Source organism: Tarenaya hassleriana, unplaced genomic scaffold (genome assembly GCF_000463585.1).
Source record: "Tarenaya hassleriana unplaced genomic scaffold, ASM46358v1 Cleome6, whole genome shotgun sequence".
NCBI classification, from domain to species: domain Eukaryota; kingdom Viridiplantae; phylum Streptophyta; class Magnoliopsida; order Brassicales; family Cleomaceae; genus Tarenaya; species Tarenaya hassleriana.
This window is the reverse complement of record NW_010968505.1, coordinates 2,153,003-2,172,330: the sequence shown is the minus strand read 5'-3', so window position 1 is coordinate 2,172,330 and position 19,328 is coordinate 2,153,003. Positions and strand designations below refer to the sequence as shown.

The 19,328-nt window shown below is 36.5% G+C and overlaps 3 protein-coding genes across 3 annotated transcripts; 1 reads left to right on the top strand and 2 right to left on the bottom strand.

Annotated features, from left to right (window-relative positions):
- Nucleotides 1–1,781: 1,781 nt before the first annotated feature.
- LOC104799094 lies at nt 1,782–4,454 on the bottom strand. The gene is made up of 6 exons (XM_010521433.2): nt 4,010–4,454; nt 3,226–3,438; nt 2,952–3,095; nt 2,700–2,819; nt 2,529–2,615; nt 1,782–2,362 (listed from the first exon to the last, which is right to left on the bottom strand). The coding sequence occupies exons 1-6, from the start codon at nt 4,376–4,378 to the stop codon at nt 1,916–1,918; spliced, it is 1,380 nt and encodes a 459-aa protein (XP_010519735.1). The 5' UTR covers nt 4,379–4,454; the 3' UTR covers nt 1,782–1,915.
- A 764-nt stretch (nt 4,455–5,218) lies between these two features.
- LOC104799093 lies at nt 5,219–10,166 on the bottom strand. Its single transcript, XM_010521432.1, has 12 exons — nt 8,789–10,166; nt 8,348–8,550; nt 8,062–8,259; nt 7,901–7,972; nt 7,720–7,815; nt 7,555–7,634; nt 7,383–7,458; nt 7,047–7,257; nt 6,748–6,944; nt 6,562–6,667; nt 6,326–6,415; nt 5,219–6,242 (listed from the first exon to the last, which is right to left on the bottom strand). Exons 1-12 carry the CDS (start codon nt 9,339–9,341, stop codon nt 5,482–5,484), a joined length of 2,643 nt encoding a protein of 880 aa, XP_010519734.1. The 5' UTR covers nt 9,342–10,166; the 3' UTR covers nt 5,219–5,481.
- Nucleotides 10,167–11,639: 1,473 nt separating this feature from the next.
- LOC104799092 (myrosinase 5-like) lies at nt 11,640–16,969 on the top strand. The gene is made up of 13 exons (XM_010521431.1): nt 11,640–11,904; nt 12,259–12,319; nt 12,633–12,685; nt 12,781–12,856; nt 13,024–13,095; nt 13,211–13,298; nt 13,446–13,701; nt 13,840–13,958; nt 14,378–14,595; nt 14,991–15,022; nt 15,249–15,345; nt 15,432–15,534; nt 16,568–16,969. Exons 1-13 carry the CDS (start codon nt 11,665–11,667, stop codon nt 16,776–16,778), a joined length of 1,626 nt encoding a protein of 541 aa, XP_010519733.1. The 5' UTR covers nt 11,640–11,664; the 3' UTR covers nt 16,779–16,969.
- Nucleotides 16,970–19,328: the final 2,359 nt, after the last annotated feature.

Sequence of the window (19,328 nt, the reverse complement as noted above, 5' to 3'; positions counted from 1 at the left end):
AAGATAGGGCCCACCACCAAAGCCCAAAGATTCCTCCACCAATGGAAAAAACGGCGACCTTCCCTCCACACGTGCGTGATTCGTGCCATCCACACGCACTGCGCGTGAGCTAAAAAAAGAACGAATCTTAAAAAATCATTAATTATTAAAATATTACAAATATATATAAATATTAAAAAATTTAAAATACACGAATTAATTGAAACGATAACAATTTACTACGTATAAATATTAATCTAGTGGCTAGGGGTGACCAATTCGGGTTTCGGTTCGGGTTCGATTCGGTTATATTCGTGTTCAGTTATTTCTGTTATAGAAAAATTATAACCATTCGGTTTTTATATAAATTCTGGTTCGGTTCGGTTCGGTTATTTTTCGGTTCGGATTCAGTTCGGTTTTGGTAAAAAGTTCAATTTTCCAAAGAAATTATCGGTTATTCTCTCGGTTTTTTCGGTTATTTTTTATTCAGTTCAATTCAGTTTCGGTTTCGGTTTTTCAAGTTTAAAGAAATCATAACCGTTCGGTTTTGATGTCGGATTCGGTTCGGATACGGTTATGTCTTATTCGGTTCGGTTCGGCTCGGTTATTCGGTTAATAAACGAAATGGTCACCCCTACTGGTGGCTATTTTAGTATTCGGACTCGTAGAATTAACATCAATAAGTAAGAAATTGACAGTATTTGATCAATTGTGTATTTTTCTTTGAATTTAAAAATTCATGTGTTTTTATAACATTTTAATGAATTGGTATATTTATACAAAATTTTCGTAATAGAAAGCGATTTTTTAAAATTATGTCAAGAAGAAATGATTTGTAAAGTGCGTCAAAAGAAATTATACATTTGCAAACTATACTACATAGATATATCATATATGGATATGTATATAATTGCGCTTTTAATGTATATATGTATCAATATATGGATACGTATTTTTGTTTATGTCTTTATGAGTTGATTATTTTTCCTTTTTTCTAACTTTGTAATTAGTTTGTAATGACATGACAATCTTGTCATTTTTCTGATATACAACATTGGTGTTTGAGATCGTTTTCGACTATATTTATTTTTTTTGTTGAACGACGTTAACACAAATAATAGGACAATTTTGAAAGCTAATGTTTAATATTGAAAACAGAGATATTCATTATTCTAATGTGAGGAAATTCAAAATTTCACATTTTTAGAAAATTTTATAAAATACAGTAATTATTAAAAATTTCCAATTAATTATAAATGAATTAGATTGAATAATCAAAACTAATATTAATTGAGACCGATCACTAATCTAAATTTGTCCAAAATGCGAAAGTCAAATTTACGAGGTGCAGATGAAGAAGTCAATGTGATGTCCAAAAAAGATGTCATGACTCATATGACATATCCATGTGTATGTATAGATGTTATCGTAACATGCCTTATCTCTATGTATTTAAGGCGTAATCAAATTATCAATTTGTACTTTTAATTAGGAAATGATTGAATTAAATCATATGATTTATCTTACATTAATTAATTATCCACCATTTGGTAGCAAACGTGTCAGGAAACCAAACCGGCCGAAACGGAGTAGTCTTCACATTCGGTCATGAGAGAAGTAAACCGAAAAGAAAACCGGATAAAACCAAGACCGGAATTGGACCGATCAATTCGGTCAAGACTCATGACCATATAAAACCGAATGATCAAGACCAAGAAAATTGGTATAAACAGTTAAGGATTTTAGAACAAGTATAAAACACCAAACAGATTAAAATTGAAATCATAAGCTTGAATTCCCACTTGATTTTTTCTTTAATTTTAATAATACAGTTTTATAATTTAATTCTTATTTGCTATTTTCATGTGTACGAGACAATTTTGGTTAGAAGGAAAAAGCAATATTTACCAAACCAACAATTTAAGAAAACCGGTACTCACTGAACCCATCTTTTTCGTGAACCGGAGGAATCTCTGGAAGTGACTTGAACTTTACTTGAAGTCTTCTTTAAAGCGTCAGTAGACGATGACCTTCTTAGCCTTGAAGAAGAAGAAGAAACAGAGACAAGCTTCTCATTGATTGATACTTCCTGGACAGGACTGACCAGTGGTGTCTTCATCGAATTCCCGAGGGAACCCGAGGATTTAACTGGCGCGGATTTAAGGGTTTGTTCTGAAGTTGAATGAACCCCCTTCACAGGAACTAATTGAACCTTCATGGCTGTTGGTCGAGGTGTGCTTACAGGAGTCTGCAAGTCAGAGGATGAAGGGCTCGAAGGAGTATCCATATCGTAAAGGAGATTGTCTCTCACCGTTGGACAATCTCGGGAATTTGGGAATGCGGGTGAAGAAGAAGATCTCCTGAGCTTACTTAGCTGGCTGACCTGTGCAACTCACAACAGACATATAGTAAGAACAGAGAAGCAAAGCCAATGACTTTCAATGGCGTTTGATCACAATCACTCCGAGCTTTAATCGAAAATGGATTCTTAGGAACAGAAACATGTTGAGTTATACGAATTTGACCTTTTAAAAAAAAAAATCACTCACCTTCTGCTCTAATACGATTACATCCTTCTTAAGCCGTGCTATTAACGTAGTCTTCCTGCGTATTATGCTTTCAAGCTCTAATACTCTCTGTTAAAGAAGACAAAAATGCGGGTTTGGATTATCCATAAATTAAATTCAAGGGCATCCGTGGATTTCCGGGAAAAGACATACCTTAGAACCAGCCTTGTTGGTTGACTGAAGAAACAAAGTAAGCTCCTTTATTGTTGCATCCTTCTCTTGACACTCTTTTTTTAGATAAAGCATGTCTTGCTCGAAGGATAGATTATTGTACTGCACCGAAAGAGAAACCAACACGACTTATCCAACAAGAAGTCTCCTTTCCGAGAAAACCAAACAGATTCACCAAAATATTGTCATGTTTGAGCATGCCAACATTATTGCAATCTATTCTATCTAACATACATAGATTTCTGCAGCAGATGTGACACTTGAACAACAATCCGACATGTCAGACATACGCCTTTCGTCTGGCTCTGTATCAGTCACAAGATCTGTTGTTTCCTGAAGCATCTCATGACCAGTCGATGCCTTTGTAAGAGGTTTATCCTAACAGCAGAAGTCGATGACAACATGAGAAGAAGCCGTACAAAACCCATAACTAAGATCAACAAATCTAAGATACAAGACATCAAACGAGATTTCACCCCACTGCCTGAGAAGACCAAAGAACACTAACCGGTGAACAGGGTAACAAGTGATGATGTTGATCACACAACCAACAGCCACAATCAATGAATTTGATCTTCTCAGATCCAAAAGATTCTTTGAAAGTTCGTTGTAGATCATCACAATCTGAGGCTTTTGATCCAGTTTCTGATTGACCCTTGGCAAGATTTAGCTGTTCACTCATTTCATCGAGTTTCTGCTGCATGTTCGAAACCAGCTGTTCCTGCAAAATTTCTCACCAAACAATAATATGATCAGAACATTTGTTTTCTGTAACAAACAACCCTTCTTAAGACACTCTAGATATCTTTCTCCTAACAAGACTCAATATTTTCGTCTAAAATCAGAAGAAAATGTCAAAAGGATTGATGAATTTCGAACAGAGACCTTCCCAAATCGAATCTTAGAAAAAATCTATCTGTCAAACTATGAGATGTTACAAATTTACAATTTCAAAATGAAAAGAAGAATCAAAGCAGAATTCAGTGAAACGACTGCTCATCTCTTAAACGTAGAGATCCAAAGACCTAAAAATACAATCTTGCCATTTGAAACCTAACCCCACAAAATCCACACAAGAAACGGAAAATTAAAGCAAAATTGAACAAACCCATGAATTAAATCAAATGCTATATGCAACTATACGGAAGAAACGCTACATAATTAATAAAACTAAAAAAAAAAACATCAAAATGTAAGCCGAATTCCGCAATCCCTAATAGCAGAGTAACACATACATTAGAACCCAAAGCAAAAAATCGAGTAAGAACCCAATTCCAAAGAACAATACAAACCCTGCGATCCACCGTTTTCTGGAGCTTCCAAATCAACCGATTCTTCTTCGACTTGGCGGCGGCAACACCAATCACCGCCACAATCAGGAACCTCTGGATCGGCGTGAACAGCTCCCACGCCACCGCCTCCTCCGGGCTCAATCCGATGGACGCCGCCGAGCTCGCCTCCTCGGCATTGACGAGCTCTCCCCGGAGAGATATGTACGCCAATTTCCGCCTCCGGGTCGATTCCACAGGCCGTTGAGGTCCGGTGAAATGACTCGACAGACGGCGAGCCAAGGACGGCTGAACAGGCGAAAACGGCGCGAGACGGACTGAAGAATGAAGCCGAAACGGATCCGAACCGGGTCTGGAACCCGGTTCTTCCATCGGAGAGGCCAACGAAGGAGAAGAAGCGGAATTGCAGGGGAAGAGCTCTTCGTCTGTGAATGGAAATGTATATGCATATCTGTTTGATCTAATTTTCGGAGCGCTTTTTTTTAATTAATTTTTTATTTTAGTTTTTGGATTTTTTTTTTGTGATTTTCAAATATTTTTTGTTCGAACCGGGAAGGAAGGCAAAGCAATGGAAGACGAACGTTGGAATTGAGCAAAATGGGTCTTCGCCACGTCGTACTTTTTTTTGCGAGTTTTTATTTAATTATTTGGATCTTTGTTATTTGCTCAATTAATTTGTATATTTAAAAAAAAAAAAAGTCAAAAACGTTTTTATTAAAAGAGTATAGTGTTATTTTGGGTGAAAGAGAGAATGATATTTTATTTTGTTAATAATTTGCAATCTAACTATATTATATTTATAATTTCTAACCATTGATCTCATCTTAATTTCTTTCATATGGATTTAAGGCATACGAAATTGGCTTTGGTAGTATTGTGTAAAACGTTATGAATAAAAGGACATGAAGATATTGTGTATGACCCAATAAACTCACTTCATGAAATAATGTCTATGCCTTCGGGTATTTCGTTTCCTTGTATAGGTTAGATATCTTTACATATTCTACAAAATTAAAATCAGTCTTATCTTTTTTTTGAAAATTACAAAAATATCACTAATATTTATTTAAATATGATAAATTAATTATTATTTTTTTAACGTAATTTGGGTTAGCACATTATAAATACCCTATTATTTTTCAGATACTCGGAAATTAGATACCATAAGGCATCAATATCATAATATTTTTTTAGATACCCGAAAACCAGATATTCACACCCACCCAACACCACATCAAATTTCCAATTACAATGCTAAATGTTTAGATTCGAATTTTAATATCTCCGAATGTTCTAATAACCAAATTTCCTAACATCATTTCAAATGCATTTGAAATATATTTATATTAATCCAATTGCACCTGAAAAAAAAAATAAAAAAAAAACTTATTCTAACACAAACCCTAGAACCAAATCATGACAGGACCGAACTTAGCCTCTCTTATTCTGCTCCTAACACTGAAGCACCACCACCACTAGTTGTTCTTCAAGTACTGCACGTCAAAGTACACATTGTAATACTCGTCTCTAAAGTTGAACAATGGCGACAACACAAAGTTCCTCTCGGCTCCTGTCATCGCAAAACTCATCGGATGATACTGAGAGATCCCTTTCTTCATCGTAAAACTCGCAGCCCGGTTGAATCCCTCGTCCGATGTATCAGAACCGCATTCAATCCTCGGTTTCATGCCAGTTTTAGGGTTTGTATCTGTGTAGACAAAGCAACCTTTCTGGCCCTGTAGTTCCAACGAGACGGTTCCTTGCTTCCCGTCCAGTCCCGGGACCAGGCGGAACCCAGAAGGTTCCTTGTCGGAAGAGGCAGAGTCTTGAACCAAGAGGGCGGTAGTGTTACTTGCTTGCATCACAAACATGCCTGGGAAATCAAACGGCTCGAGCATGACTTGTCTCCCGATTAGCTCCTCTGGACCTGAGAGCTTTTCGTGGGAAGCGGAATCAGTGTCCACAAGCCTGAAAGTGGCATGGACAGCCTCCTGTGTGCCCGGCTCTGGCGATTCTTGCATCGTGATGGTCTGGTTGGTATTCGCCAACACGAAAATGGAGTGGCCAGATTGTCGTGTGAGGGTGACAAGGTACTTGTTTTGAGAATCCGGGATCGGGGTTACCCATTTCTCGGCTTTCGCTTGAGTTTTGTAGCTCCAGTCTTTGGTAGTGTGACCGGCTAGCAAATAAGGCCCGTAAAGTATGGCCTGTAGAGACGAGAACTCAGGCCGGTCATCTGAATAAACACGAAAGGAAAGTAGAAGTTATGATGTGTTAGAGAAACGGTATCGCGGGTATTGGCATCGAAATAATGCCTACCTTTTATGGCTTCGGTTCTGATACTCAATGGTAACTCCATGCTAATTTGATCGCTGGATTTCCAGTTTCGTGTAATCGATAGGAAATTTCCTACAAAGGGAAGCTACGTCAGAAGATCCAAATCTTGTAAGAACCAGAACTCGAAGATGATCATCGGGTGGAATTAGCTGTTCTTATCGAGTTTTGAAGAAACATTTTCCGTAGTTATAGAAGTAACGAACAGATTATTCTAAAACCTGGAGCTGGTACTTCCAGAGACTGTCCATTCAAAGATGCTTTAACGCCATCGGAATTCGTCCAAACCGGAATTCTTAGATTCAGAGTTGATTTTTTGCCCGTCTCCTGGAAAATAAAATCACAGAAACAAAGGTTTTATACAGCCACAAGAACAATTAATGAACGCTGGTTCTTCTGAAGGTTACCTGTTTGGAAGAAAATGTGAATGCCACACGAAGATACGGATCCCAAGAGACGACTGGTTTAACTTTCTGAGTTAGTGAAACACCGACCGATTTCCATTCGAGAGAACTCGATATGTACTGGACAACATAAAGGCCGGGAGATCCCCCCTCTTCTTCAAAATATATGGAATCTCCTAGTTTTGAGAAAGATTCAATCCCTGTGAACAGAACAAGAATGATCATATCTGCTAAAAAAACAGACCAAATCCAGGAAAAAAAAAGATGAATGTGATTCTGGCTTAAAAAAAATATGTCAGTACCAGTGCCATAGCAACACCAGAAAGATGTGTACAGTGTTCCCCAACCATGGCCAGACACGGCCTTGGAAACACCGTGACCCAACGGGAGCATGTAGATCATGATCCCAGGCTCTGTCCCTCGTTGAATTCCAAGCACACCATTTGTTAAAGCACGCTCGTAATAGTCTGCATAAACCACTTCTTTCGTCCACCTGAAGAGATTCCGAGATACCTGGAGAGACAAAGTTGTTCCTTTTGAGCAATTCATAAAAAAATTGAAGATAATTATGCAAATATTTGATCTTTTTTTCGGCTACTTTCATTTGAAGAAACGAAGTTACAAGTGAAAAATACTACCTTGAGCATGTTATAAGTCGTACATGATTCCTCGTTTTCAGTTTGGAGAGTGCTTGCCAGTCGCTGTGGATCAGTCCTAATTTCACATTTCATGCAGCATGATTAGGATATATGAACCTTCAAAAGCATGTTTAAGATTGCTCTAAACTCCGAGTTTTGCTAATGTCAGTACCAGAACTCAGACACTGAGGTCCCTCCGGTTGCGTAGCTGTGAGAAGAGTTGACAATGTCCATAAAAAACGTCGATATTTCCTGCAAAACCCGGAATTTAGACAAACAAGAATCGGCATCTTTGACAAACTGCAGTCAGCCAGTATGCATGGGAAAGATCCAATACCTTATACAGTGGATCACCAGTGATTTCATACCGAAGTTGGGATCCGATTACAATAGGAATATGCGTGTTTGTGTGGAAGCCGGATATATCATCAGCCTACCAGCAAAACCCGGAAAATTATGTTTACTTTTATCCGACCATCTAAACAAAATCATAAGGTATTCTATCAGTGACACTCAACCTGGATAGCAAGCACTCCAAGAAAGCAAGGCTTGTCAAAGAGGTGGGCGAGGAACAAGTACTTCGATTCTCCCTGCATAGAGAGAATGGATATGATATGAAATAAAACCAAGACACAAATTCAAGGTTTAGATTTGTACAGTTGCAGAACTTTTCACCCACAGTGATTCCGAATAGCTGATAAAGAATATCGTTCATTCCTCCAGTCTCCTCGTTTAGTGATTTCCAGTGTCGTTCAATGCTGTATTTTCTTATGACGTTACGAACACGATCATAGAAGTAATCTGCCATCCAAGTAGCCATCTTCAAAGCTTGATTGCTGCCGGCAAGCTTGTATTGATCCACCAGACCGGCCAAAATCTGTTGCAATTCAGACAAAAATGAAACCTTTGCGGGTATAACTATGTTGTCTGTATCATCTTGACTTTATTGTGAATTGGGTTTTTACCTTGTGAATTGTGTAGTAGGGAGCCCAGACGGGCTGCACGGCTTCAAACCGGTCAAAGAACTCGGTAGGAAAAGCAGAAAGATATCCTGTGCCTATTTTCTGTTGGCATTCGGACAGAGCAGAGACGAGGGACGTCATTTTCTCCTTGAGAGTATCATTGCGAGTGCTCGCCCACATATAAGCCGTTGCACTCAAGTAGTGCCCTTCAAGGTCACAATGAACGGTCAGTCAGATTTATACACCGTCTCACCCAAAATTCCTGAATTGATGCAATCAAATTCCTGAGATTTCCCTTACTACCAGGATTCTGAAATATACAAAATGAACAAAAAAGGTAGAGGCTTTTAACGGTTTCTGCAATCTGGACCATGTACCAAATTCCCAAAAATTTATGCATACAACCTAAAAGCTATAAGATATCAAAGGGGGAAGAGCTTGTACCGATGAAATGGCCACGGAGCTCACTGCTCGGCTTTTCCCATCCTGTGTAGGACTCTCCCGGAGCATCGAGACCAGCAGTCTTTCTAAAGTTCCACACTAAATTATCAATGTCCAACATCAAAAGATACTCGAGATTCGTCTGTTGTGCCCTCCAATGGATTGAATTCGGGTCCAATCTAACATCGTGCAGAGAAACTTCCTTGAGGAAGTTCCCCGAGGTGTTGGCTCCAGCCCCTCCATGGTTCTTGATGTTTTTATACATCATAGTCCAACTATATTCATCGTCATCTTGTCTCAAAATCTTTCTTGGGAGCAAACTGGCCCAAGCTGTCTCATCAGTTGGAGTCAAATGGTAATGAGCAAACATCTCGTTCTTCAGTGTTCCGTTGTCCGAATTCAAGAGTTCATAGCGGAAACTATGCGACGAGAGCTGCGTAGGATAGTTTGTGCACTCTTTGGCAACAGTAACTCCACATATGAACAACAGAGCGACCAGTACCAGAGCCGACAGCCTATTCATTCTTCTATCTTTACTTAGGACAAGGAAATACATAGTCTTTTTCCCCAAATTCAAGAACAGAAAGGTAGCTAAATTTGCAAGCCAAGTTCAAATTTAAACCATACCCACTTGAAAAAATTATCAGAAACCCATAAACCAAAACCTCAATCACCAAACCCAGATTCAGAATCCACGGAAGGAAGTAAAGCAATTCAAGTGAAATAAACAAGAACCCACAAAACCCTGAACTCAGAATTGATTGCAAAACTAACAAAACGGGGAAAAAGGAGAGAAAATATTCAAGAGAAAGTTACTCAATCAAAGCAAAACCCAGAAACGATCATACGCAATTCAAGACATAAAAGCCTCAGTCACATTCAGCCACAGAGAACACAGTATACGTGAAAGAGGAAATATAGAACAATCTTATGTGAGCAGCTATATATATAGGCGTGGAAAAGCAGCGGAGTCTTAGGATTTAAGCAAATGAATCTACCACGCAAAAAAATTGAAATCACGTGAAAGCGGAAACCAGATAAAATCGGGACTATGGATAAAAAAATTTCCAAAGATAAAGTGCAGAGAGATATTAGCTATGATACAGGCAGAGGTGGATCACGGATACTTTGTCACTTTCCATGGGAATTTTTGTTTGGCTAATTGACTCTGTAAAAAGGTTGAATTGGTGGGTTCCGAGAGATGGGTGCGTTCTGTTTTTTTTTTTTCCGTATTTTCTCGGGAAACAAACAGAAAAAAGGGAAAAGTAAGACGAGAAAAATTCCGGCACGGAATTCTCTCTGTAGATGAATCAAGGCGAAAGGAGTCTCAGCAAACAAACGCAAACATAAAAGAAGAATTTTTCTTTTCTTGCAGAAAAAAAGATCGCCATTTTTGTAGCTTTGTTTGAGCACGGGGAAGTCCAAAAATGCTTGCATTTCGCCTTGGAAAAAATATTTTTTTACGCGTGTGATTTTTTTACAGTAAAATCTCATATAAGATATTTAACTTTGAAAATATATATATATATATATATATATATATTATACTGAACTTTTAAATCCATAAAAAATAATATAACGTTATATCAGAATTTCATATTATTCATGAATGAACGTGAGAAAACTCCTCAATTATTTATAATTTTGATAAATCTCAATCAATCCCAGAGAAGAACAAAAATTCTCTAAACCTAATCGAATTAAATATAAAAAATATAAAAAACCAATATTTTTAAAAAACTGAGTATTTTTTTAATAAAAACTGAAGAACGAGCAGTTTATTTATTTATTTTTATAATTATTAACAAAATACGCGAGTTTTACAAAAACAAATTATTTAAAAAAAATCATTGGGTTTCATGCCCCAATAGCATTTATATCCACCCTTTCTCAAAGTATTTTCGGGAAAAATATAACGAGGATAATTTTTAGGTGAATATATATATATATATATATATATATATATATATATATGACTACCATGTGAAAATAAAAGAAGAGCAAAATATTATATAATTATATGCAAATTAAAAATACTAAACAGTGATATAAAAAAGACAAACTGCTAAACCACACTGTTATTCAGAAAGGGAAATGTGGAACAATTAAATCATTTTGATTCACATTTCTTAGAAGACATTTAATCCCTTCAAACAAACATCTCTCATCATTACCATTCTTAATTATCCGAATCTAACATTATTAAGGAGAATAAAGATACATATTGAAAGCAAAATGAAAAAAAAAAAAAGAAGAAGAAGCAATAACTACGCCCGCGATTAATTAATAATAACGAAAACAATTAATTCTTGACGAAACGATACAGTAAATCGTATTATATGCATTTTTATAAAATTAAATATGACATACAAATATTTAAACTCATTTGCTATTATATCATATGAAATTTTTGGACATTGATATTATTTCCATTTCAAAATCAAACATTTCTCGGGTTTTTTTTTTTGTAACCGGTGTCCTAAGTCGAGACCCAAACTAATTCCGGAGTCGGGAGCAAGCTATATAATATTAGAATGTGTGCTCTCCACCCAAACTTGAGGTTCGAACTCGGGCATGATATACGTTTTGTGTCCCCATCTTACCGGTTAAGCTAGCCAAGTCGGGTCTCGGGTTTTTTTTTTATTACTCATATATTGCTACAACTTGCTCAAGAGGTGACAAGATCTCTTTATTCCTTTCTTGTTCGTAATTTAGCCTTTAAGGAAACTTCACTGCAAATGCGCATTAGGTTGAACAATCATATCCACAACAAGTGGATCAGTGGGAAAGAAGTTTTCCTATATATAAAATCCTCACCATATGGATGTCGCATACAATACATTGCAGTATAAACCAAAGTGTGATAATATATTAAAAAAATGGTGAAACATTATAGTAAAAGGGCATATGATAATCATGTGTTGTTATTGGGAATTCTATTTGCTATGGCGGGCTCCGTCTCGGGGGGTTATCGGGAGGACGAGAGCTGCGTGAAGGAATGCGGCGTCACCGTCATTGGACGCCAAGACATCCTGCTCAAATGCGACAACACGTCCCTCTTCAACGGAAGCAGCTTCAAGAACGATTTCCTCTTCGGCACTGCCACGTCAGCTTACCAAGTACGTATAATGTACACAATACGAGATATCGTCCCTATATGTATATGTATTTGTATGTGTATGTGTCCGTAAATTGTGTTCACTTTTGCTCGTATTGTGCTTATAATTCCAAACATTATTTTGACAAGTTTTTTTTTTTAAAAAAAAATCAGGCATCAAAATATGAATATATGATAATTATTTTCCTATATATATATATATATATGACATTCCCGACACTTTTTTAATTCCATTTGTTCTCGCGAAAGGGATTATGAAAGGATAATTTTGATTTGATTTTAAGAATTCAAACGAGAGAAAAAAAAAAAAACTTTAGCGTGAATATGTTTGATTGTTTTGAACCTTCTTATTCAGATCGAGGGTTCAGCGCGACGAGGGTTTAACTCATGGGATCATTTCACCCATTACTATCCAGGTATTATTTTCCTTTCCTAATAAATCCACATGTTTCATGCACGCACGCCATACACACGCACGCACGCAATCAATAAAGAAAACTTAAACCATAAAAAATCGAATTATTTTAGAAAAAAATTAGAAATTTAAATGTAATGTAAAATGAAACGCGCGCGCACACACGAACCCATATATATATATACACACACACACGTATAAGCGTATATCATATATCAAATTTGTACATGTAACGCAAAACCGAATATATTGAAACCAATCGCACGTGATTCTATTCGTACACGTAATATACATTTCGTTTCTTTACGTGACAGATAAGACATCCGGGGATGGAGATCTAGCCACAGATTCGTACCATTTGTATAATGTATTGGAGATATATCACGAAATTTTAAATTTCATATTTTTTATTTTTAATTTAGCTCTAACCCTCTTTCATGTTATATATAATTAATTTTCAAGAACGACGTCGACCTCATGGTAAACATGAGCTTAAACGCTTACAGATTCTCCATCGCTTGGTCAAGAGTGCTTCCAAGTAAGAAAACTAGTTCAAGGTTTTTTACATTAATTTCCGGACCAAATAATCATTTGTTCACGCAAAATTTTCATTTCTTAAAAAAAAAGTTTAAATTAAATCATGAAAAAAAAAATTCCCCACATTTTTCATCTCGCTGTCTAATGAATCTTACGTACAAATTGCAGAAGGAAAGGGGGAGGTGAATGAGGATGGTGTAAATTACTACCTCAAACTTCTAAATAGGCTCCGACAGCAACGTAACATTATTTGAATATTCTTGGATTTTGATTATTCCATTCATATTATATATATATATATATATATATATTATTATTCTTTATAGTTATTTAAATCTCACACAAATTTCTACAGATATAACGCCTTTTGTAACGCTCTTTCACTGGGATGCTCCTCAAGCTCTTATAGACGAATATGGGGGCTTCTTAGACCGTCGTATAATGTACGTAATTATTTTATTTTTCTTATTCTAATAAAAATTATCTGTTCGAATAATGAAAAATCCAAACCTATACATATACATACATACATATATATATATATATATATGATATATCCTTGTGCTAAGAAAAGAGATGCGTCCATGCAGTGCGGACTATAGAGAATACGCGGATCTGTGCTTCAGAAGATTCGGACACTTGGTCAAACACTGGATAACGTTGAACCAACCGTACACTGTGAGTTACAAAGGGTACGGAACCGCGGCTCACGCGCCTGGCCGATGTTCGAGATGGCAAAACTTGAACTGTACGGGTGGAAATTCCGGTACCGAACCTTACATCGTTACCCATCACCAGCTCCTCGCCCATGCTGCCGCCGTGAATTTGTACCGAGAAAAATACAAGGTTTCGATCGTATAGAGTTTAGATACAGAAAACACCCTAATCAATATCTAAACTATACACAAATGAAAACTCTTTGTAATTCCAATTCGTATAGAGTTGTGTGATCGTTCCGAAAATTGAAAAATCTTAATTTCGCAGCCGAGGCAACAAGGTATCATCGGAACCACGCTGATCGACAGATGGTTCACTCCGTACAACGAGTCGGATGAGAACGACGTGAACGCCACGAAGAGAGCTATCGATTTCTTCTTCGGATGGTAAAATATCTTCTTTCACTCTAAGCAATAAGCATGGTGTTAACGTCGGGTCTATGATTTTCTTCCACAAAGTTTATTACACACAATTTTATGGGATCAACCATTGTCAAATGAACATAAAATTACCAAAACAGTATTGGGTTTTACGGTAAATATATTCACTCTCCCAATATTTCATCTTATTGAAACATATACAAATCTCTCTGATATTTTATCCATATATATATATATACCGTATTGGAGATATATACAAACCAATACCTCTCTCATTCGCTAGAGGCGAAAACCAAAAAACCCAACAGTTAATTACGCCACGAAAACAGTTCCTTACTACGATATATCTCGACCGAGAAAACGTTGAAAAATCGTCGACCGATCGGTCTGAAACATTCGGGTCTCATTCAAATTTTCGGCGACAGGTTTATGGAGCCGCTGGTTCGTGGGGATTACCCGCAGATAATGAGAGAATTGGTGGGGGATAGGTTGCCACATTTCGATATAAGCGAGATCGGTTCCATCAAAGGGACCTTCGATTTCGTCGGAGTCAATTACTACGTGGCTCAATACGTCCGAAATGGCCCCGACCCTGATCCCGACCGGCCTTGCGTCATTAGTGACCCACGGGTTAATCTTACATGTGAGTCCTAAATATCATATTAAACTTTCCGTTTTTTTATATATATATTATATTATATAAATATATTTTTCTAATGTTGTTTGTATTCTCTTATATTTTGCATGTCGCTAAAATTGCAAAAATTTGAACCTTTTTTTTTGCATTATTTGAAAAAGTTGTATTTTGTTATTTCAAAAAATCGTCTTTTTTTAATCATTTTTATTAGTATTTATATTTTAATTTCGATAATTAATTCGTAAGTGTATTTTGGACTTCTGTGTTTAATTAATAAAGGGCATAGACTAACTATAGTAGAAGTTATTTTTCCAAAATAACGTTTAAAATGTAGATTAACTTATTATTTTTTTTGTGTGTGTGTGAATGTATTAATCCAAGTTTCTTTCGTGTTCATGCAGTTTTCAGGGGCGGCAGACCCATCGGTCCAAAGGTTATATAACCGTTTTCATATATATATATATCATCTTTTATGTAAATCACATATATTGATTATATGATTTTTTTTTTACATAAATCACATATTTCAACCTCGTCCCTAGCTATTTCGATATAGAAATCCGATAATTCGAAAGTTTAACTATTTAAATAAAAAATTCATATAGTCAAGTGTATTTATTTATATAAGATAAAATTTATGAATTTACTTTTAATTTCAGGCGGCTACGTTTTATTATTATCCCGTCGGGTTACGAGATATATTGGAATACATAAAAGATAACTACGGGAATCCACCGGTCTTCGTAACGGAGAACGGTAATCATTAATTATATAATATATAAACGCTCTCTTTGTTTCTATTTTTTTTTATCTATTTTATAATTCAAAATTTATCTTTGAAGGTTATGATGACGAAGCGAATCTCCCCATCGAAAAAACCCTAAACGATGTCGGGCGAATCAGCTACCATTGCAGCCATCTCTGTTTCCTTCGATGCGCTATTCTGTACGCCTTTTGCCCTCCCTCGTTATAATTATATCCGAAATCAAATGGTCATTGTTGTGCATTTAATTAATTAATTAATTAATTACTGTTTAATTAAGACGTCGTTGATTAACCCGAAAGATTGCTTTCACGTTGATTGAATAATTAAATTGCATGCGAAATGGGGTTCGATAGTATACGATATGGTTTATAGTTTTCGGTCGTACTAGGTTTAGAGTTGTAACATTGGTCCGAAAACTGGTTTTTTTATTTTTTTTGTTAAAGCCGAAAACTGGTTATAACCGATATTTTATGAAATTCAACCGCTTATACGAATCGTAAACCAAATCGTAGAAGTGTCTTTTTTTTTTTTAACTATATGACGTAATTAGTAGACCTAGTTCTAGTTGATTTGATGGATCTAGAAAAAATTATAGGAGAGGACAATAATTTTTTATATATAATTTTATAGAGCAAAATAAATTTTATTTTTATGGAGACATTTGATAACTTTATTCATAATTTTATAAAATTCATAAAGAAATTAATATTTTTATTTAATTAAAGGGGGTTTGTGACCCCACCCCCCCTGTTAAAGTAAATCCGCCCTTGGTTTGGATAGTATATACGTATGCATGGAGACATACGTTTATAAAAATGGGGACATATGCCCCCATTTGTTTGAATAGAAATAATAATTTCTTTGCAAAATTTATAAGATTTTTACTAAAATTGTTAGTTTCCCTCATGATAAATTATTTTTATCATACAATAAAATTAAATTTGACCCCCATTTACAATATTTTCTAGGTCCACTAATGTACATATGTTTTAGTTCGGTTGGATATATACCCAAAAATTTGAGCGTTTTAGGTTTGGATTTTCCTTTTTTTTTTTGTGCATTGATATTTTATGATTTTTCATTAGTTATAATCAAACACCAAAATCCAAACCCGATATTTTATGAAATTGGACTCTTATACGAATAATAATCCGAAACATAAAGTTCAATTAATTAGTAATCGATTTTAATTGTGGAAATTAAATATTGCAGGAACGGTTCGAATGTGAATGGGTACTTCGCGTGGTCGCTGCTAGACAACTACGAGTTCGTGGATGGCTATTCGGTCAGATTCGGGATGAACTACGTGAATTTCAGCAATGTCGCCGACCGGCGGCCTAAACGCTCGGCCTCTTGGTACACGCAATTCGTGGAGGGAAATAATATCAAAGGCGACAACAACAGTTTGGTTCAATCCATATAATGTCGGAAAAAATTATCGTTAAGGAAAGTGGTTACGGGCCAACCTTCATATATATAATAACGCCCACATGATTGTGATATCATTGTATTGTATCTAATTTGAAGCATACATGTATAAGGGTATGGTTATGGTTACATCTTTTGTTTGTTTGCATCTATGAAATAAAAATATGGATCCCAATATGATTTTAATCACTGCGTTTACTAAAGGAAAGTAATCACCCGTGCCTTCACCACCAAGAAACATCCACCCTATGACCACAAAAGCCAAAAACAATATCACCAAACTGGCCGCAAAACTAACACTTACCACTACCCTATCTCCTACCCTTGACATAGAACCCACATGTGTCTCGCAAGCCCTCAAAGACCCACGATGGAGACATGCCATGGCCGACGAGTTTAATGCCTTACTTCGGAATGGAACTTGGACACTCGTTCCTCCCGATTCTTCTTACAACTTGGTAGGTTGCAAATGGGTTTTTCGGACTAAAAGAAACTCGGATGGTTCTATTGGCAGGCACAAAGCAAGGCTCGTGGCTAAAGGGTTTCATCAACGTCCCGGTCTCGATTATACCGAAACGTTCAGTCCCGTGATCAAACCGGCAACCATTCGAGTCATTCTAAGCATAGCCGTATCTAAAGGTTGGGATCTTCGGCAAATCGACGTCAATAATGCATTTTTACAAGGGACGTTGCATGAGGACGTCTTTATGATCCAACCCCCCGGATTTGTGGACCGTGATCGACCGTCATACGTATGCAAACTCCGTAAGGCCCTCTACGGACTTAAACAAGCTCCAAGAGCTTGGTACAATGAGCTCCGACAATTCCTCCTCATGTCCGGGTTTGTCAACTCCTTATCCGACTCTTCATTGTTTATATTTCGTCACAACGATGTCCACATATTCTTGCTAGTATATGTTGATGATATTATCATCACCGGAAGTCACTCCCGAGAAGTACAGTAGTTCATTGATGCACTAGCTCGACGATTCTCTCTAAAGGATCTTGGCACACTTAACTTCTTTCTCGGGATCGAGGTTCAACGTAACACACAAGGCATTCATCTCACACAGCAACGATATGTTGGAGATCTCCTTGCACGACATAAGATGACAGTCGCCAAGCCTGTTCCGACACCTCTAGCATCCACCACCGTCATTTCTGCACAATCGAGTTCCGAGCTCGCCAACCCGGAAGAGTATCGGCAAGCACTAGGAGGGCTTCAATATTTACTTCTTACAAGGCCAGATATAGCATATGCAGTCAACAAACTATCACAATACATGCACCGTCCAACCGAGGATCATTGGAAAGCTGTGAAACGAATCTTCTGATACATTGCCGGCACAAAGAACTTTGGTATTCAGCTGCATCACTCTTCTCCGACGACTCTCCATGCCTTCTCCGATGCAGATTGGGGTTTCATTGACCGACTATCACTTTATCCGTGGACTCGTCCAAACAGACCGCCTTCGTGTTGCGCATGTATCATCCTCGGATCAATTAGCAGATGGACTTACAAAGGCACTGCCACGGACTCGTTTTGAACTTCTTCGACTCAAGATTGGCGTCTCACCCGACACCAAACTTGTGGGGGCGTAAAGGAAAGTAATATGTTAATGCGTCAAATCTCTTCTAATTGATTGCAATCTTGTATAATCTTGTATAATTAATTAATTTCCTCTTGATTGTATCTCCTTAGATATAGCAACCTCCTCATGTATATATTTTGGTATTGCAAAAGTGAATAAAAGTGAGATTACATTATTCCTTTCATTTACCTTCTTCTTTTTTTTTTTCTCTATACAAAACAACCAAGATTTCGTGCCCCAAGTATTTCGTATCTGTAAGCACATGCATGTATGTATATATATTGATTTTGTTTCCAAATATACCCTTCCTAAGAATCCTAACTATGTTATTCCCATGTATAGCAAGGGTAAAATAGTCATCAAAACAACATATTTCCATATAAAACTGAGAATTTCAATTTACATGAAATTTTCTAAATAAAATATACGAGTACTTATGGTTAAGTGTATATTCATACATACCAGCATATTATTGTTCTCTTCAATAGTCAATTTGAGGATTAAAGTGCTGGAAATTTAAAATCAATGTATAAGATCCATGACATAGTTTAATCTGAATTCATATCGAGATCCCGAAAATTCCGACTATATTTTCTCGTATTCAGAAATCGCAAATGAAATATACAACATATTGAATTATTTTTGTAGTAATATATCCACAAATATTCTAATTAAATGTTTGTAATATGTTGATCGTTTTCTACTTGCCAAAGGATCGTCTTATTGACTTATATACAGGTCGAATTCTTGAGGGAGAATAATTTTAAATTTGCAATCTTTTGCAATTTAACATGGTCTATATCCAAAATCCCCATATATAACAATGTCTTAACCGGACCATTACATACTCAAATATTTCGAATTAAAAAAATAGACAAATAATATGAATCTCCATCGTTCACAGATCATAAACAAATTGCTGAGATACAAATGGCCCAAAATTTTCATTAACA